Source organism: Neomonachus schauinslandi, chromosome 4 (genome assembly GCF_002201575.2).
Source record: "Neomonachus schauinslandi chromosome 4, ASM220157v2, whole genome shotgun sequence".
NCBI lineage: Eukaryota > Metazoa > Chordata > Mammalia > Carnivora > Phocidae > Neomonachus > Neomonachus schauinslandi.
Window position 1 is genome coordinate 5,651,305 of NC_058406.1, and position 20,305 is coordinate 5,671,609.

The 20,305-nt window shown below is 57.7% G+C and overlaps 1 protein-coding gene across 4 annotated transcripts; it reads left to right on the forward strand.

The window, feature by feature from the left end:
• Positions 1 to 1,856: 1,856 nt before the first annotated feature.
• On the forward strand, positions 1,857 to 17,452 carry SLC45A1 (solute carrier family 45 member 1). Of its 4 annotated transcripts, none has more exons than XM_044913867.1 (8): positions 1,857 to 2,253; positions 2,827 to 2,919; positions 3,373 to 3,597; positions 7,968 to 8,707; positions 11,199 to 11,379; positions 12,903 to 13,079; positions 14,432 to 14,637; positions 17,162 to 17,452. In XM_044913867.1, the coding sequence occupies exons 1-8, from the start codon at positions 1,857 to 1,859 to the stop codon at positions 17,426 to 17,428; spliced, it is 2,286 nt and encodes a 761-aa protein (XP_044769802.1). In that variant the 3' UTR covers positions 17,429 to 17,452. The 4 variants fall into 4 exon arrangements, with proteins under 4 accessions (XP_044769802.1, XP_021539087.1, XP_044769803.1 ...); XM_021683412.2 differs by having other exon boundaries at positions 11,199 to 11,352; XM_044913868.1 differs by lacking the exon at positions 2,827 to 2,919.
• Positions 17,453 to 20,305: the final 2,853 nt, after the last annotated feature.

The following is a 20,305-nucleotide window of genomic DNA, read 5'->3' on the forward strand; positions in this document are numbered from 1 at the left end:
AAGAGAGAGAGAATCTCAAGCAGACACCCTGCTGAGCACAGAGCCCGACACAGGGCTCAATCCCACGAGCCTGAGATCACGACCTGAGCTGAAATCAAGAGTCAGACAGACGCTTAACCGACTGAGCCACGCAGGTGCCCCTAGTTATGTTTTTAATGAAGTATACTTTGCCTACACAGCCTATATCTGTTCTTCCTTTAGAGATAGCATGGGATTTTTCTAAGGTCACAAGATAAGCCATCTTATCCCCACCTGTCCAAGAAGTAAGAGTAGACTGGGTCTCTGGGTATGTCCATCCCTGGCCTCTCAGTATGAAATCCACCTCTTAGCAGGGGCGCCTGGGTGGCTCAGTCGTTAAGCATCTGCCTTCTTGCTCAGGTCATGATCTCAGGGTCCTGGGATTGAGCCCTGAGTTGGGCTCCGCGCTCAGCGTGGCGTCTGCTTCTCCCTCTGCCTCTGTGCTCTCTCTCTCTCTCAAGTAAACAAATAAAATCTTAAAAACAAAACAAAAAACCCATCTCTCAGCAGGGCCACAAGGCCCTTCATAGTCAGCTAATCCCTTCCCAATGGCTTCATCTCTCACCACACTGACATGATGCCCAACTGTTGCACGTACATCTTCTTTACGCAGCTGCTCCCCACTGCTTAGAACTCCTTCCCTCCACTTTCCACCCAACTCGGGGGCAAACACTTTGTCTTTCCTTTATCTCTGTGACCTTGGTGTCTTGGTACTTAGTACTCAGCCAAATGGGAGGAGGGGTGTGTAGGTGAATGGATGGATGGGTGGATGCGTGGATGTTTGGAAGGCTGGAAGGATGGATGGGTAAGTAGGTGGATGGATGGGTAGGGGGAAGGGAGAAGGAATGGATGGGTGGATGGGTTGGTGGGTTAACATCAGAAATAAGGGCCTCATTTTTAGAGCTTAAAAGTAATTTTGAAAAAAAAAAAAAGGCCTGTAACATTAGAAAACCCATCAGTGTTGGGAATGTTGTCTTGGGTTTAGAGCATACTTCTCAGGCAAGATACCTATTTCTCACCCTCCCTGGTTCTTTTTGTCCCCTGCTTTTTTGGGGGGGTAAACAGTATCTCTATTCAGGGTGTCATCTGTGACATGTGGGGTTCAGGGTGTTTGATTTATTTCTTTAAAGAGAGCATTTTCAAACATGATCAAAGTCTCAGTTCTCCTGACTTGACTACAAATTCACTCATCCACAGGGGTTATAAGGAAAGGCCTGGAATTAAACTCATGCGTCTGCTTTTAGGCAAGGGCCCCAGCCTCCCGGGAGGAGGAGATACAGTGATAGGCAGGGTGACCGCTGTGACTTTCCGTCCCATGAAGGAAGGGCTGTCCCCTGACCGGGCACAGGTGCTCAGGGCGCCTGTAGGTGGGTCCTGCCCCAAGTCTGGTCTCCCCACCTCTCTGCTCCCCTGGGCAAAATTCATCCTGAAAATGGGCTGTAGGTCCTAAAATATCCTGGCACCCTTCAGAGCCATGGGAAGCCTAGCTGCTCCCACCTTCCAGGAGGTTCCTTGCCTGGCCCTCCTCGTGGAACCCCTTTAGGGGTCAGTCCCCTTGAGTTTTAGTGCAGGGACCTGAGGACTGGGGTCGTCCCCCTGAGCAGGGACAGAGCGCCGGCTGAGCCACGTCACAAGCAGTAGGAGCCTCTACTCTGGGGGGCAGCGTTAGACTCTGAGAACTCGTCCCTTCTCATATGACAAGGATGAGCAGGTGCCAGTCAGGTGGGGGGCGGGGGGAGCCACCTGGAAAGACGAACTCTGATGGTGGAGGCCCTGGTGAGTGACTGTCGCCCCCGAACGGGCTTTCCCCACAGGAACACCCACCGGCCCCCCCTACGATGATCCCCCCGGCGAGCAGCACCCCTCCAGGAGAGGCCCTGTTCCCCAGTTTGGCTCCTCAGGACTTCTGGAGGTCTCAGATCTCGGGCTACTCGGGGTCCGTGACCCGGCATATCAGCCACCGGGCCAACAACTTCAAACGACACCCCAAGAGGAGGAAGTGCATTCGCCCCTCCCCACCCCCACCCCCCAACACGCCATGTCCGATCGAGCTGGTGGACTTTGGGGACCTGCACCCCCAGAGGTCCTTCCGGGAGCTGCTCTTCAACGGCTGTATTCTCTTTGGCATCGAGTTCAGCTATGCCATGGAGACCGCGTACGTGACCCCAGTGCTCCTACAGATGGGCTTGCCCGACCAGCTCTACAGTCTGGTGTGGTTCATCAGCCCCATCCTCGGTGAGCCCCAGCTCAGCCCCGATGGCCGATGGTCTCCAGAAACCTCTGGAAGCTTCCAGAAGCCTGACTTGAAGTGGCTAGGGGGTCCCAAGGGGACAAGGGAGGAGCAAGAGTTACGTTTTGCTCTTTAGTTTGGGGCTGTGGGAGAACACAGGCAGGGTCTCCACACCCCATATTTTAAGTGACTTTATCTAAACCAGACCACAGAAGAGGCATTTCACTGACCCCCAAGGATTCCCACCATCTGACATGGAGCCATCACTGGAGGATCCAGGCAATAAAGCTTGATGTGTTTTGGGTCTGGGAGGTCCTGGAATTTCTTGGATTCCCCAAGCAAGGTCATGGCTGCTTAGTGCCTTATAGGGACCTAAGTAGAAAATGTGGGCAGAAGCTGAGCTATTCCAAGAGTCCGTCTTTTGTTTTTCTAGCTCAGGGTTGCGTACTCCGAGTTTCATCATTTATTCGCTTGACACCTCGGGACGTTTGGGTGCAGGTGTTTGAGGGCTGTCCAGCGCGGGGTGCGGGGTGGGGTAGGGGGACCCCAGCAGTGACCACTGGCCTGCTCTGTTTCAGGATTCCTACTGCAGCCACTGTTGGGTGCTTGGAGTGACCGATGTACCTCAAGGTTTGGAAGGAGACGCCCTTTCATTCTTGTCCTGGCTATAGGTCTGTTGTTTTGGAACTGAAATAAAGTGGAAAAAAAAAAAAAAGAAAAGAAAAGAAAAAAACGCCCCAACTGCTTCCTCTTAGCAAAATCTAAAAGAGTGTTGACCAAAGCAGCGACACAGATAATTTCACGGGTGTGGTGGCAGGGAGCACCCCGTAACCAGGCCTGAGTTAGCTGTGACAGTCTATCCCTTTGATTTTTTAAGAACGGGTTAATAAAGCGTATGTCATTCCTGCCCTACTTGACAAAATAAAAACCCTGATCCAAGCAAAAAAGCAAAAACAAAACCAAGAAACCATGGTGAGTCTGCAGGTGACTTTTCCAATGGGCTCTGCTTGAAGTTTGGTTAAAAAGGAATTCTCAGGGCCCTAAAGGTTCTAGACTGAAGTGGCCAGCTGGGGGGGACAGAGCTGCCCCGCGTTTCCTTGGCGTGACTTTTTCTCTGTCCGCAGGGGCGTTGCTGGGCCTCTCGCTCCTGCTCAATGGCAGGGACCTGGGCACGGCGCTGGCCGACTCGGCTGACAACCACAAGTGGGGCCTCCTCCTCACCGTGTGCGGGGTGGTGCTCATGGACTTCAGCGCTGACTCTGCGGACAACCCCAGCCACGCCTACATGATGGACGTGTGCAGCCCCGCCGACCAGGACCGCGGCCTCAACATCCACGCGCTGCTGGCAGGTAGGTCTCCCCACGGCGCGGCTCTGGAGCTGCGCGTCCACTGTGGGCGCTTCGATCGCCCTGATGCAAAACCCGAGTCATAAAACTCAAATATATGGGGGCGCCTGCGTGGCTCGTTCGGTGAAGCGGCTGCCTTCGTCTCAGATCATGATCCCGGGGTCGTGGGATCGAGCCCCGCATCGGGCTCCCTGCCCGGCGGGGAGCCTGCTTCTCCCTCTCACTCTGCTGCTCCGCCTGCTTGTGCGAGCTGGCTCTCTCTCTCTGTGTGTCAAATAAATAAATAAAATCTTTAAAAAAAAAAACCCTCAACTATAGGGGTGAACACTGACGTGATTGAAAGTATATATTTCAGACAATGTAGTTCAGCAATACTATGTAGTGTTGATCTGTGCATACACGTGTACAAGCTGTAAGGATAGCCACCTATGTGCATATGTCAGTCTCTGTGTATATGACTCTGCGTGTGCCTTACTCCCATTGTTCGAGGAGTTACTTTCTACCAAGTCACCACGAACCCTAAATTGGCCAGAGCTGAGTCACCGCCCCTAGGAATAGGACAGGGTTAGGTTCCTGCGAACCTCTGGTCCCATTTTCATCAACCCCATCAGCACCTAAACTTGTTGTATGTGTTTCTGATTAAAGACACCTTCTGAACGTATATCATGGGTTCACTAACATGGAACTCGTGGCCAACGCATGGCACGTGCCTGAGCAAAGCTTATCTGACACACGTGTTTTCTTTATAAGACACAGCGCAGCCTCCTGGGACCTCCGAGCAAGAGACAGCAGAGCATCAGCTCTACATGTGGCGGCCGTTTTAAATGGTGATGTCACCCCCCCCTAAAAAAAGGCAAAAAGCCTGCAGAAACATGGCATCATATAGATAACAAGAAAGTTGGCTGTCCACAGTCTTGAGGGTTGAAATAAGAAGGCAGGGCATTGCCTTGTTTGGCCTCAGCTGGGACCTGGTGCGTCGGGCAACTCCAAGCGCTCGCTGCTCTGCACATAGCTGAGTGTGATTGCGTGTGGAGTGTGTATTGACGGGTCACAGATACAATTTAGTGAGCAGGTAAATGGGCACATACAGAGTCTGCATATGATGAGGAGTCACACACACATGCGCGCTGCGCTCGCACACACGCCCGAGTCGTGCTTGCTGCAAACGGGAGAAACGTGCCTATGGAGCTGAGACACGAGGCAGGGACGACCACAGAGCCACAGAGCCTGTGTGATTAGCAGAAGTGAGAGGTGTGGAGCGTGAGGATTATCCCCGGTGACCACGCACTCGCACGCTTCCAGAGAACTGACTGCGGAACAGGACGAGAGTTCAGTATGACGCTTGCTTATCCAAGTATTCTCGAAAAACCAGTACTTCCAGCTTTCTTACACAAAACATGTACCTTTTCCAAAATAAAATGGAATCAAACAATCCCATCTCAAATAGCATCGGGAAGTGTTTCTAAAGGTCAAGGGAAAGACGTAACAAGACCGGGGCCGTGCAGGACCTGGATGGACAGGCGGGAGGCCAGCGGCTCCAGGATCGGGAAGCCTGAATTGGTCTCGGCTTTTCCTCCTGTTCAGTGTGCGACATTGGGCCAACTGCTCAGTCTGTCCAGTCCCAGGTGCTTCTTCTAGAAAATGCCACTGCTTGTCTCTATTTACACACATGCATGGATGGGGGCAGGGAATTTCTGCAGGGGTCCAGGCCGGGCCAGTGCTGGGGTGTGTAGGGTAGCAAGGAGGACCCCGTTTTTTACCTTATAGTCTTCTGTATTGTTTCTTTTCTTTTTTAAAAAGATTTATTTATTTTGGAGAGAGAGAGAGAGAGAGTGCGCACAGGTTCACTAGTGGGAGAGCAGAGGCCAAAGGAGAGAGAGAATCTCAAGCAGACTCCACGCCCAGTGCGGAGCCTGACCTGGGGCTCGATCTCGCCACCCTGATCCTGACCTGAGCCAAAATCAAGAGTCGGATGCTTAACCGACTGAGCCACCCAGGTGCCCCTCTTTTCTTTTTTTGTTGTGTTAGAATACATATAATAAAAAAAATGACCATCTTAACCAATTTTAAGTGAACAGTCCGGTGGCATCAAGCACATTCACATTGTCGTGGGGCCATCACCACCGGTCCACCCCCGCCCCCAACAACTTTCTCTTCTTGCAAAACTGAAACTCTGTCCCCATTAAACACTAACTCCCCGTTCCCCACGCCCAGCCCCTGGGCTCCCACCATATACGCTCTCTGTCTCTATAACTCTGACAGCTCTGAGTCCCTCATATGGGTGGCCTCATGTGCTATTTGTCTTTTTGTGACTGCTGATTTCACTTCAGACAATATTCATCTCTGTTGTAGCAGGTGTCAGAATGTCCTTCCTATGTAAGGCAGAATAACACGCCATCGGGTATAGAGGTCGCATCTTGCTTATCCATTCTACCTGTTGACGGACAGTAGGTGGCTTCCACATTTCAGCTAGTGTGAGTCAAGCTGCTACGAACTTGGGGGTGCAAATGTCTCTTCAAGACCCTGCTTTCAGTTCTTTTGGCTATAAACCCAGAAGTGAAGTTGCTGGATCCTACGGTAATTCTATTCTAAATTTTCTGAGGAGCCTCCACACTGTGTTCCGTGGTGGCTGCCCCATTCTACACCCCACCAGCCGTGCACAGAGGCTCCGATTTCCCCACATCTTCGCCAACACTTGTTATTGTCTCGTTTTTTGATACAACCCACCCTAATGAGTGTGAAGTGGGATCTCACTGTGGTTTTGGTTTGCATTTCCCTGATGCTGAGCGTCCCTTCGTGTGCTTCCGGGCCATCTGTATGTCTTCTTGGGGAAAAATAGACACTAAATAGATATGTGAGTCCTTTGCCCATGTTTGAATCAGGTTGTTTGTTTCTTCGAGGCTGAATCGATGTACCGTTTCTTTCCTGTGAGAATATATTTGCTTCAGTAATTGTTTTTAAAAAAAATGGTTAGGGACGCCAGGGTGGCTTAGTTGGTTAAGCGGCTGCCTTCGGCCCGGGTCATGATCCCAGGGTCCTGGGAATGAGTCCCACATCGGGCTCCTTGCTCAGCAGGGAGCCTGCTTCTCTCTCTCTCTCTCTCCCTCTGCTTGTGCTCTCTCTGTCAAATAAATAAAATCTATTAAAAAAAAAATAATAAAAATAAAAAATAAAAAAAATGGTTAATAAAGGTCATCTCAAATCTGACCTTCTTTAAGGGCCACAAAATAGCAATTGTGTCTTCAGAAGAGGTGAGAGGAAGCTCACTGGGACCATGAATGTGGGAAGTTAAGAATACTAAGAGGAGGGGAGACATGAAATTCAAAGGCCTGTAAGGACAGTCGGGGACAGATGAGGGAGATCTAGGGGGAAACCGTTAAGGAAGTGGATTCAGGGCCACGTGCCACCTTGAGGGGTCCGTGGAAGCTTGAGCTGAGTGTGTCTGAGCCCAGGCCTTGCCATAGAAGTTGCTATTTAAAAGCGGCTGGTTCTCCCCGAAGCGGAGGGTGGCCAGACCGCACGAGCTGTTTGGATACAACAACAGCAGGAGTAAACGGAGAGAACTCGCCTCCCAACCAGCAGATGGGCTCGAAATGCAGCTGAACTCAAAATGATAAGGCCGCAGCCCTGTGGTGTAGCCGGGAGGGGGGCCGGGGGGTGCTGGGGACGTGGGAGCGGGCGGCGGGAAACAGCACTCTCTGGAGCTAAGTGCATGCGGTGCTCCTGGCTGGGGGCAACGTGGCATCACCCTCATTTTTACACCTTGCTGCATGAATCAGTTTGCCATTTACCTGTTCCCCGAGGCCAGGGGATGCAGCGAGCAGGAGCAGAGGACCGGATCCCTGCAGCCCCGTTGTTTCCACTGGCTTGCTGACCCGGAGAGCAAGGGTGGCCATCCTTGGTCACCATTGGGGGTGCATGAGGACGCGGGCATCAGGCGAGGAAGACCGGGGTGGCCACATGAATCCCCCCCCCCACATACACACGTGTGTGGTCCGCATGTTGGAGACAAGATCTTCCACGTTTGTCTGGCACTGACGCTGGGGGGCTGGGGCTCCTCGAAGGGGGCTGTGACCCAGTGTAGACATTCAGTATTCCAGCAAGGCCGTAAGTGGGACAGACGTGGACGGGCAGGCACCATGCCACTTGCTCTGGAGCCCGGCAGCCCCGGGCAGGAGAGGGGGGCCCTGAGGCGGCCCCCTGAGAATCCCATTCTCCTTTGCATTTTTGCCGGGGTTTAAGAGGGACCAATGCTGGATCTGGATCCTCCCAACAGATTTGGCCACCTGAGTAAGACACGGAACCACGACTCTTGAGGGCCATCCCCCCCGCCTGCTGGAGGTGGGGGGGCTTAACCCGGCTTCTCTCCCCAGGCCTCGGAGGAGGATTCGGATATGTGGTCGGGGGCATCCACTGGGACAAAACCAGCTTCGGAAGAGCCCTGGGCGGGCAGCTGAGGGTTATCTACATCTTCACCGCGGTCACCCTGAGCATCACCACCGTCCTGACCCTGGTCAGCATCCCCGAGAGACCCCTGCGGCCCCCCGGCGAGAAGAAGGCCACCATGAAGAGCCCCAGCCTCCCGCTGCCACCCTCCCCGCCCCTGCTGTACGAGGAAGGGGCCGGCGAGCCCCTCCCCTGTCCCCCGGCCACCAGCCTGTACACCAGCTTCTCCAGCCCCATCTCGCCGCTCAGCCCCCTCACGCCCAAGTACGGCAGCTTCACCAGCAGGGACGGCTCCCTGACGGGTATCAACGAGTTTGCCTCGTCCTTCGCCACCTCCAACATCGACAGCGTGCTCATCGACTGCTTCACGGGCGGCCCCGACCCCTACCTGGCCATCCCGGGCAGCGCCCCGCGGCCGGCCATCAGCGTCAGCTTCCCGCGGGCCCCCGACGGCTTCTACCGCCAGGACCGCGGCCTTGGGGACAGGCGGGAGGCGGCCCTGGCCGCGGGCCCCGATGGGGACGTGCTGAGGGTGGGCTCCCTGGACGCCCCCAAGCCACGATCGGCCGGGATCCTGAAGAGACCCCAGACCTTGGCCATCCCGGACGCGGCCGGAGGAGGGGGTCCCGAAACCAGCCGGAGGAGGAACGTGACCTTCAGTCAGCAGGTAAAAGCGAAGGTGGGGGGTGGGGTGGGGCAGGGGTCAGAGGGCGAAGTGTGCTGTCCCCCGTCATGAGTTAGATGGAGAGAGGGGTTGTCGCTCTGGGAAGGCCTCCCGAGCCCCTCCTGGGGCAGACTAGGCCTGCGTGCGGGGGGAGAGGCTGCGCCCGCCCGCAACAGCGCTCAAGCGGTCTGTCAGGGGCCCATCGGCGGCTTAGCGCGCTGGCCACCATCAGAGGGACACTCCTTCGAAAGGCGGCCACATTTGCCCCGAGGTAGTTCATTCAGGCCCGGAGGTTCCTGGCGTGAGTGTGTCAGAAGCAGCCTTAGTGCTTCTCCCCGCGCCCACCGCGTGCTTGGGCGGCGTGAATGGGGCGCCAGCAGAGCTAAGTCTCCCCCAGGGACGGACACCCCACAGAAGGCCTGGCGGATTTTCTGGGCCCTCCTGGCGTCTGGCCGCAGCCGGCCGTCCCAAAGGCTGCCTCTAAAAGGCAGTGCGAGGCATGGTCTGTGCAGGTGAAGAACCTTCCGGAAGGCTGTTTGTGTTGTATTTCGTGTAAGTCAGATTGGCTGAAAGGCCACCAACTGGTATGTGGGGCTTTAACCACCGTCAGAATCTGCTGTCTGGAGGAGGCCACCTTCAATAAAAGAAAGGCTATGCTGTCACTCGAAGCAGACGGAGTTCTGGGGCCCACCTGCCCTCAGGGGGGTCACAGGGTGAGAGAGGGTTTCAGTGAGAACTTGGAGTTTCTATAAAACCGTGTGGCCCCGACGGCGGCCCGAGGGCGGCGGGGAGCTCGGAGGCCCTGCCCGGCCTGTGGCCGCGTCTCCCCGAGACCTGAAGCCACCCGGGCGGCGGAGGGTCTGCTCCTCAGCCAGGCGTCCCCCCCCTCTCTGCGCCCGGCAGGACTGACGGATGCCCCGGTTTCGGGGGAGGCTGACTGGAGACACAGTTTGAGGTGGCTGTTCCTTTTCTCTCCGGTTGAATCCTCAAGGGCGCCCGCGTGTCTGGTGCGAAACTTCTCTGGGTGCAGTGGCTGGTCATCCCCGGGCTGCCTTCACCGTCTCTTGAGAGTGACTGTCCTCTGGCCGGGGCACCTCCTGGGTTCAGGTCTGGAAAAGGTCTGAAGAACCAAACCTCACTGGAGGGTTAGGCAGTCCCATTACGGTCAGAAGAAAGAGATTTCTCTAAGGGCTCCAGGGCGTTAGCCTCGTCCGCTGATGACATCAGAGCGCTCGCCCCACCTTTTGTCAATAGTGGGTCATCCTGGGCTTCGAGATGCAGTTCCCTAGTTCTGGTTGAAACTCTCGTTTGAGTCCTTTTTTCTAGGTTCATTCTCAGTAGAGTATCATTTATGAGCCAGCTCTTTTTTTTTTTTTTTTTAAGATTTTACTTATTCATTAGAGAGAGAGAGAGGAAGAACGAGCACCAGCGGGGGGAGAGGCAGAGGCAGAGGGAGAAGCAGGCTCCCCGCCGAGCAGGGAGCCCGACGCGGGGCTCGATCCCAGGACCCCGGGATCACGACCTGAGCCGAAGGCAGACGCTTAACGGCTGAGCCCCCCAGGCGCCCCTATGAGCCAGCTCTTTGAGGAAAGTAAAGGTCCTGAGCTACATACAAACACGTATCGCCTCAGGTGGGCACATGGGTGTCATTTTAGCAGTTCCTCCGGCGGCCGTGGTGACCAGCTCTGTGGACATGGCTGCCCATAGGACCAGTGCCCTGGGCTGTTAGCTTCCTCTGGGTCTCCCCACTTGGCTTATCCAGGAGCCAACAACAGCACGGCCCCCCCACGGAGCCAGGGCGTTGTCCCTTCTCACCCTCGCTGCTTGCACAACGGTGAGCTCCCCAGTGACCCCAGGGTCCCCTAGTGACCCAGGCAGGGCGACCGAGGAGTGACGCCTTCTCGTGCCAGCAAGAGTTAAGCAAACCAAGTCAGGGAGCGGGTTTGCCGGTGGACGGGTGCTCCTGGGCCCCAGAAAGAAAACTGGCCCCGCGCCGAGGGCCAAGGTGAGTGTTCATGCTCCCGGCACCTGCCCCGTCAGCCGCCCCAGCCTCCGGGGAGGTGCGAGTCCCCCCGGCCCGAGAGAATTGGGAACAGACTCCCCGGTCACCTTGCAAGAAGTCTCTTTTACACCCTGCTCTTACGGAAAAGAAGGGACGTTTGTAACATCTGCATTTGAACCGCCCCGTAGTTCTCGTATCTCAAATGTGTGTCCCGTTTGGCAAGGTATCCACTCACTCTCTGTGGCCCAGATCTCTCGTCCTGTGGCCACGGCGTGGGCCCCCCCAAATGGGGCCGTTCTCGGCTGCTCCAGGTCTGTGATGAGACGACCTAACGTCGGCCCTCTCGTTCAGGTTCAGGGTGGTGCTTCACAGCCTCGTGTGTGTGTGTGTGTGTTTCGGATGCACTTTGTCATCACAGCAAAATCCACGCGTCCTCTCGACGGCCGGAGTCCGGTGCTCTGACGAGGGGCTTTGTGTGAGCTTCCTTTCCAGGTGGCAAATATCTTACTGAACGGCGTGAAGTACGAGAGCGAGCTGGCGGGCTCCGGCGAGCCGGCGGGGCAACCCCTGTCCATGAGGCACCTCTGCTTCACCATCTGCCACATGCCCAAGGCCCTTCGCAATCTCTGCATCAACCACTTCCTGGGTGAGCTCCCGGCAAACCTCCCCGCGCGTCCGCGTCCCAGCCTGGGTCTCACTTTGCGACGAGGCCGTGATGGGGACGCGGCTCCCTGACCTGGGGCTCCCTCCCCAGCCGGCCTCCCAGGACACCAGAGCCCCACGTCCCATCCCGGGGGACATCTCCCGCGCATTTAGACTCCCTAGATGCCACTAAGGGCAGGGCGTGGGGTGGGGCTGCCCTGGAGGGCTTTTCTCCAGGAAGGGCCAGAGAGATGCCTCCTCCAGGCAGCCCCGAAGTAAGCCAGGTGCTCCGGACGGAGGCACACCCCACCCCCCGTGCCGGACACCTGGTCTCCCCAGAGTCCGAATTCCCATTACTGAAAGCTCTTCGGACCACTCACAGTTAGGTGACAGATGCTGCTGGTGGGACTTGTGTCTTAAGCCTGTTTGGGCCTCATGCTGTCTTACTCCTAGAGCCGAGACAGACACACATAGGGACGCTCACACGTGCCCGCGGGTGCCTGGTGCTGGCCTTGAGCCCGCGACCCTCGGCGCTCGGGTTGCCATGGAAAAGCCCGAGCTCGCATTTCATTCCATTCCGTGTCTCCTTGCTGTCGGGTTGCTGAGCCTCTGAGGATGATTAAGAATTTGAGATACTCTAGGGCTCTCAAACGCTGTGGGATGTAAATCAGGATGTCCTTCTGGAAGGCAATTTGGCAACAGGCAAGAATCTTAAAAATGCTCATCACCTTGATCCCAGTGACCCTACTTGGTATTCTTTGCAAGAACGTAATCAGAACTGTTACCAAGAATCTATGTCCCAGGTACTCATCACAGCATGATGTATAATAGCCAGACGCTGGGAGGCAGGGGTGGGGAGGAGGGGGGGCGGGCCGTACGTGTCCAGCAATGCGAGGAGGGGTTAAATCGATGAATGGCATGTCCACCTTGTGCGGTACTTTGCTGCCATTGAAATGGGCTGTTTAGGAAGACTTAATGGCACAGGGATTGTGCATGATAGTTATTGGGGTTCAAGAGGTCCTGCAAACGCCACCCCCTTCCTCTACCGAAGACGGAACTGACACGGACGTCGGAGGATCGGAGCCCTGCGGTTTCACCGACGTTGGAGCAGAATGCTCCTCTGTCAACATTTGCCCTGCCTGGCGTGTTTCTCTCAGCGGCCCGCCACCCCCTCGGGCTTGCGACTGCGTTTCCACCGGCGTCTTCTTGTCCCCTTGCCGAGAGGCGGGTGGAGAGCAGGCCGAGGCAGCCAGGAGGAGTGACGGATTGGCTTTCCTCATGGCCGCGGTGTTTGGAGAAAGAGCTGAACACGACCTTTCATGCAACAGAGCCTGTGTTTATAAGGATGTGGATTTGCTTTAAAAAGAAAAAAAAAAGAACCTACCCATTTTTGACAGAGGGAAAGCGATCTCTGGGTGGTGAGGCTGTAGGCAATTCCTTCGTTTCGTTCCCGATCCACGAAAACCGTGTATAACCCTGATCATTGGCCGAAGCGCCTGTTGGCGAGAGCAGGGGCGGCCGCACCAGTGGTCACCAGCCCTTTCCCCCTCCCAGGGTGGCTCTCGTTCGAGGGGATGCTGCTCTTCTACACGGACTTCATGGGTGAGGTGGTGTTTCAGGGAGACCCCAAAGCCCCGCACACGTCGGAGGAGTATCAGAAATACAACAGCGGGGTCACCATGGGCTGCTGGGGGATGTGCATTTACGCCTTCAGCGCTGCCTTCTACTCAGGTACCCGCCGCCCCGGGGGAGAAGCGGGGTTGGGGTCCCCTTGTGGGAAGTGTGGCTTTACGGGCGTCGTGGATGAAGGGGGGTCTGTGTCTTCACAGGCCGCGCAGGGTGTGGCCTCCCTGTTTGGAGCAAGCTGTTGGGGCTGGCCGGGTGCTGGGCCTGGGGGAGGGAGGGTTGCAGGGGGACTGGGTGTCTCTCCAGACCCGAGACAGCCAGTGGGCAGAAAGGCCAGGCCCGGGAGGGAGGGCAAAGGGGGGGTCTCGGGACAAACATGGAGGTCATCCCCAGGCAGGTGTGCTGCTGCCAACCCCCACCCCCCCAACCTTCCCACGTGGATTCATGTGGCCACTGGTCCGGGGCGGGGGGGCAGGTGGGATGGCACGTGGGGAGAGCCAAGCCCAGAGGCTGAGATGACCCTGAGGTTGGCGGTGGGGGACCCAGGGGACACAGGAAGCCGAGCAGGATCCCTACAGGGTGCCGGCTACCGTCCCAGCGGGGAGCCTGGGTGCTGGTGGGGCCACCAGCAAATTTCACCTCAGGGTCAGCCCCCAGGTTCCGTCAAGGGTCAGGGGGTGGGCGCTTTCGGCCTCGCGGGCCACACAGCCTCCGGGGAACCGCCGGGCACCGCTCTGTTGGCTTGGAAGCCGCCTCAGACGAGATGCTTCCGTCTAACGAGTGTGCGTGGCCGAGTCCAAGTAAGACTTCCTTTATGTTCGACGGGAACTGGAATTTCATGTAATTTTCACGTGTCACAAAATACTTGTGTCCTTTGATTTTTTTTTAAAGATTTTATCCATTTATTTGAGAGAGAGAGGGGGAGGGAGAAAGAGCACAAGCAGGGGGCTAGGGAGAGGGAGAAGCAAACTCCTCACTGAGCAGGGAGCCGGATGTGGGGCTGGATCTCAGGGCCCCGGGATCATGACCTGGGCCGAAGGCAGACGCTTAACCGACTGAGCCACCCAGGTGCCCCACCCTTTGATTTATTTTTTAAACCATTTAAGAATATAAAACCCAGGAGGCCCCCGGGCAGGCCGTGGGCCGGGCTTGTCCCAGGAGCAGTTTCCCGGCCGGCTTGGTTTTGCCTCTCTGTCCCGCACCCCGAGCCTGTTTGGTGTTTCAGCCCAAGATCCCTTCACCTGCACCCCTCTACCTCCAAGGCCTGCCGTCCCTCTGGAGCACCCTGGCCCAGGTGCCCTCAGAGCTGACGCCCCAAGCCCCCACCACAGGCCTTCTGGTCTGGGGCGAGCTGCCGGCCAGCGGTAGGGCCAGCCCCGGGGAGGTGGCCCAGGGAAACGGAGTCCCCGGGGCCACCGGGCACTGTGGTGCCGCTCATGTTCCTTTCTGGCCCACAGCTATTCTCGAGAAGCTGGAAGAATACCTCAGCATCCGCACACTGTACTTCATTGCCTACCTGGCCTTTGGCCTGGGGACCGGGCTCGCTACCCTGTCCAGGAACCTCTACGTGGTCCTGTCCCTCTGCATAACCTACGGGATTTTATTTTCCACCCTGTGCACCCTGCCCTACTCACTCCTGTGCGATTACTACCAGAACAAAAAGGTAAGTGCCTCGGGTTTTCTGCTTCGGGTCCTGAAGAGGCCTGCCTGGGCCTGGCCTCGCCCCTCCCGGCGGCCTGGAGAAACCCCACTTGAGACATGGCCCCAGGAGCAGCCCCACGCGGGAAATGAGGGGCCCGTCCAAACATTAAGAAAGTCCAGCTGGTGACAGCAGAGCATAAACCTGAGCAGGGAGCTGCCCGGGAAGGCGCCCCGTTCGTGGGTTGGGGGTGGGGGGATTGGGCAGCGGGGGGAGAGGAAGGGGAGGCCCACCCCTTTGTGTCCCCTTCGGGCAGGTTTCGGGGTCACCCGTTAGCATGGGGTCTTGGGCAAGGCAAGGGAGGCACTCACCTGGGACACAAAAAACTCAGGGATCAAGGTCAACAATAGGTTAACGCAGTATTTCTGAGAAAGAGAGAATTAGTGCCGAAACTTCACGCTGAACAGAAGATCAGAACTTCAAAGACAGGGTAAGGTGCAGCACCGGGCCAAGCCATGGCAGAGGCCGAGGCAAAAGGAAAAGTCAGGAGAATGAATCCTGCCTTTACAGACAATTCTGACGTTCTGTCCAGCATGGATTTTCCTTTAACAGCTTGGCCGAGCTCAGGTTCACCGCACAGAACCACGCACTTCTCCCATTTCCCAGGGTGTATCCCCAGAGCTGGGCCATCGCCACCACGATCAGTTCAGCACATTTTCGTCGCCCCCCAAAGAGACCCCATACCCATGAGCCGTCCCCCTTTCCCGTCCTTCCGCCCGCTACCACGAGGCCACTTTGGGCCTCCCCGCATTTGCCTGTCGGGACGTGTCATGGAAACGAGACTGTGTCGTGTGTGGCCTTTGCGTCTGGCTTCTCTCCCTCGCGTCGTGTTTTCAAGGCGCATCCACGCTGTAGTGTGTGTCAGGGCTTCCTTTCTTCTTGCGGCCAACAGTGCTCCCCTCAAAGATTTTTTTGCAGTAACTTGGAGATTTTAAAATACTGCATTAAAAGATCACCCCGATACCTGGGTTTCTCGCACCACCCCCCCCGTTTTAATTTGGGGCTTCCGTCGCCTCCCCCAGGCCCGGCCCAGGAGGCGTCCTGAGTTGTTTTAGGGGGTTTGGAATGTCTGATGAGCCCAGCTGGGGCCAGCTCTGCGCACGATGTTTTTTGTGAAAAGTCACGTCTGCCTGGAGCCCCGGACACGACAGTGAGCCAGACCCCAGGCCTGCGGTGGTAGCCGTGGCCGCCCCTCCTTGCCCCTTCCCTGCCAGCCGCCGGACTCCCGGCCACACAGACAGGTAGTGGCCACAGGGACCGTACCTCCCCCGGCGTGGGGGTGGGGGGGAGGACAGAGGCTGTGACGGCTGGAGAGTGAGTGCCCGCAGCATCCCGGGGACCAAGGAGGGGAGGGGACGGGGGTGGCGCCACCCCTGCTGGCTGGGGCCGCCCCCCCTCCGCGGCCACCATCCCCTGCAGCCCCAGAGACCCCTTGACTGGGGAAAACAGATGGGCCGGTTCTTGGTGGAAGGCTGTCCCCCCTGAGCAAAGGGACGCCCGGAGCCTCGGGACGCCCTAACTGAATTTGGTCAGCACCCCTGGAAGCCTTGGGCCTCTTGCTCGTAGAGTCTTCCAGAAGCTCACATTCCTGTCAATCTCTGCTCGGTTGCAGGCTCAGGGCTCACCTGTGACCACCCCCCCCCCCCACAGTGGCTTTGCCGACTGTGCGTTAGACACGGGGGGCCACACTCTCCCCAGGACACACGCAGGGCGCACTCATGGAGCACCTTGCAGGTGCCACGAGGACAGAGCCGTCCCCAGGGCGGGGGCTTGGCACCATCCCAGAGGGGCCCACACCGGTGTCTGGATGCGGGGCCAGGGAGGCCGGCCCCCAAGCAGTGCACACACTGCGGGCTTGGTGGGGGTGGCGTCCGTCTGCTGCCTCAGTGGGTGAGGGTGGCGTGTGCTGGGGAGCAGGGCGAGGGGACCCACCCCGCCTCCTGCCAGCGTCACTCCTGCAGCTCTGCTCAAAGAGCACGTCTTCACCACCAAGCCCCCGTGGGGCGCGGGGCTGGCACGAGGGAAGGTGGCGTGTCCACCCTGGAGGCCACGAGCACCTCGGAAGAGCGGCCCGAAGGGCCAGGCACGGAGACTGTGAGAGGGGGTTTCAGGGCATGTGACTGGCATGGTGGGCGACGGAGCTTAGGAAAGGGGACGAGCCGGGCGGCGGGGTGCCAGGCAGCCTGGCAGGCTGCCTGTCTTTCAGGGGAGAGGTAGGACAAGGCCAGGCTCTGCAGGCCGGGCGGAGGGCCTGTGGGAACGCAGCCCTTCCGCTCCCGTTAGTCATGGATTCTTTTCATGGCTCTCATCTCTCTGAGCACAAATATTTTTCAACTCTTGGCTGAACTCCCTGCGCACGTCGTCGGCGCTGGAAAATGTGAGCCTGCCGTGCGTGGGCCGCTCGGGTCCCCTGGGCCAGCAGGAAACGTGGGGCTGGGTCACCTTGCGGCCCAGGGGTCCCGCTGATGGGTTTCTCCTTCTGGATCAGTTTGCAGGGTCCAGTGCGGACGGCACCCGGCGGGGCATGGGTGTGGACATCTCCCTGCTGAGCTGCCAGTACTTCTTGGCCCAGATTCTGGTCTCCCTGGTGCTGGGGCCTCTGACCTCGGCCGTGGGCAGCGCCAACGGGGTCATGTATTTCTCTAGCCTGGTGTCCTTCCTGGGCTGCTTGTACTCCTCTCTGTTCGTCGTTTATGAAATCGCTCCCAGCGACGCCGCCGAGGAGGAGCACCGGCCCCTCCTGCTGAACGTCTGACACCCCAGAGCCCCAGCTGTGGCCTCGGGCCTGTGCCTGGGGGTCTGGAGCAGTCCGGCCAGTGAGAAGCCCCAGGCCTTGGCGGACGCAGGGCAGGTGTCCTGTGGAATGTACATATGTGATAAAACAATAAATGGCAGCAGCGAAGCCTACGGTTCCTAGTCGCGGCTCTCCCGAGGGCGGAGAGGTCACCTGGGGAGCGGGCTGCTCCCCTGGGGGCTTGGGGAGGGGGCTGCGAGAGTCGCTCATTGCCAGGAGAGGTGTATATGAAACTCAGCGGGTCTCACCTGGAGGCCATTTTGCACCCCCACCCCCACTCCGGGAAGACATTTGGCGATGTCTGGAGATAGTCTGGCTTGGCACAACTCGGGTGGGTGCCTACTGTCCGGAGATGCCTTAAACCTCCTGCAGTGACAGGACAGCCCCCACAGCGAAGAATGTTCCAGCCCCAAAGGTCAGTTGTACCCAGAGGTGCCCAGAGCCTGATCTAACTGTACACTGCATCCCAGAATGGAGTTAGAGCGTACAATGCTTTTGGGACATTCATTCATTCATTCTCCCACCCAGCCACGCATCCATCTGCCGGTCCATCCATCCATCCGCCCTACAGATAGCCATCGAGTGCCCTGGGTGTGCAGGCAGTGGTAGGTGCTGGGGAGCTGCGAGCAAGTCTCCGCCCTCGTGGAGCTGGTGTAGGAAGAGAGGCAGATCACGCACTGAGTTTCTGTGCCCAAGGATGGCGGTAAGTGCTGTGCCCACGAGCAGGGCAGGAGGACGGGGTGACGGGGTTGGGGAGTGGCCTACGCCAGGGAGAAGGGCAGTGCCCTGGTGAAGAGAGGAAGCCATCTGAGAACTGAGGTGGCAACTTGCTTGGTGTGTTCGAGGGATCGTAGGCTCCAAAACGCTTGGGTCGCAGCATGTCGGGGAGGGTGGGAACCTCACGAAAGCGGAGCAGATGCCCCGGTGAACGCAGCTCTGCCCTCTGACTTGCCCCACCCCCCGGCACCCGCCATCTTCCAGTTGATGGACCTGCATGAATCTCTGACTTCTTGCGTCAAGGTCTTTCGCCATGTGGCTTCTCATCATCTTCCATCACTCGACGCCCCAAGCTGGCCCGTGCAGCCGGGCAGGCTCTTCTCCCCGAGCTGTGAGTGCTGGCCGTGTGTACCGGGCGGGGTGGGCCGGGCCGGTCACTGTTGTACCTGCCCACTGCATGGAGCTGGGCCTGGCCCCCAGCACCCTCACTGCACGGTCCCTATATTCTGGGGCCACATAGGGGACACTGATCACAAGTCCCCCAAAAGCAACGGGGATCCTGGGCCCGCCTCTGAGGAGAGTCTGGGGTTTATGGGCGGCTAACATGTCTGGTCATCTTTCTGACAAGTCAGGGACAGTAGGTGTAAAACCCCCAACCCTCTGCGGGGCACCTTACCCATCCCCCGACGTGAGCCACGGCCTCCCCAGTGCCATTGCCTACTGAGGTGGCTCCTGCGGGGTCCCTGGAGTCCAGGCCCCTGCTCTCTGTGCCCCCAGATCTGGCCCAGGATCTCTGCCCGCTTCCCTGCCTCCGAGCTACCCTCCCCGTCCAACCTCCACCCTGCAGCTGGGGGAGCTATAAACATGCCTCAGTGCACCCCTTTCCTCTTAACACTTTCGGGGGGCTTCTCAGAGCCTAACAAACCAGGTCTAAACTCCTCCCGCCCACCTGGGCCCTGCCTGTCGTCCCAAGCCCATGGCCTTCTGTACGGCTCCAGCCCCCAGGACTCCAGCCAGATTCTGCTCTGCCACAGATGTACTCCGAGCCTGTGCTCATGCTCTTCTCACAGGTGAGGACTTTCTTCCTCTTCGCTGCCCATCATCTTCTGAGTCATCGACTTAGATCGTCTAACATGCCACCTCCTCTGTGCAGCCCGCCCTGGTTGGAAATCAGTTGAGTCCTCTCTCTGTGCCTTCATGTCATGCCATTTTACTCTTGGTAGTTACAAGCTAAGGGAGGCCGGTCTCATCCTCCCTGCTCCATGTGCAGGTGAAGCAGAGAGAACTTTGGTGACTTTTCAGTCACGCAATTCCTTTGGGCCTCCTGTTTGTCCCATGCTTTTCCTGGGACTCCAGACTCATCCTCCCCGCACTTATATTGCTTACAAGAGCTTTAGACGTTTTAGAAAATGTGGTGTCAGATGGCTGGCCCCTGGTCTGGGATGCTTTTGCCCAGAATGGTCAAATCTTCATGCAAGAAAGAAGGAAGAGGGAGGCTTCCCTCTCACTCTTGGCTTGCCAAACCTTAAGGCCTTCTTCCTAGAACTTTCTATGGAAACAGAGATTGGTCTTACACGTGGGAATCCGCACGGAGTCAGTGGGCGGAGCAGAGCCCTGGACGCCCTCAGGCCAGCACCCAAACGCTGCCCTTGACCTTCAGGTCTATTCCCAGCAGATGGCAGGGGGAGCAACCACAGGATCCAAAGCGTGAGGCCCGGGACTCACTGAGATTTCCACATCTCAGAGAATCACTCTCCGGACTTCACAATGGAGCTGTGATGATGGTGAGGATAGTGACCACTGCTCACGGGTCCCCAAGTCCTACGATGGGCCCTGCGGTGAGCTAAGTGCCTTCTGCAGCCTTCAGGCTTCGTCCTCGCCGGCGAGGGGGTGGAGCTGGCCCGGCTCCGTTTGGCAGGCAGACCTGGACCCGAGACGGGCGCCCTAAGTGCTTGGCCCAGGTCACACAGGGTCGCACGCTTGTACCGGGGAATCTGACTCCAGATCTCACGCTGCTTAATGTTTCTGGAGGAAATGCTGAGCTGCCGTGGTCCTTCCCCGCGGTGGGTCTTCGCCTGGCTACCGTAAGAGGAAGGGGAAGGGAAGCCTTTGCTCCGTGGG

Coding starts and splice junctions, on each gene's coding strand:
- SLC45A1 (XM_044913867.1), top strand. CDS start 1,857: ATGATCCCCCCGGCGAGCAGCACCCCTCCAGGAGAGGCCCTGTTCCCC. Junction 11,380..12,902: donor CCCGGCAAACCTCCCCGCGC/GTCCGCGTCCCA, acceptor TCCCCCTCCCAG/GGTGGCTCTCGTTCGAGGGG. Junction 14,638..17,161: donor ATTACTACCAGAACAAAAAG/GTAAGTGCCTCG, acceptor CTTCTGGATCAG/TTTGCAGGGTCCAGTGCGGA.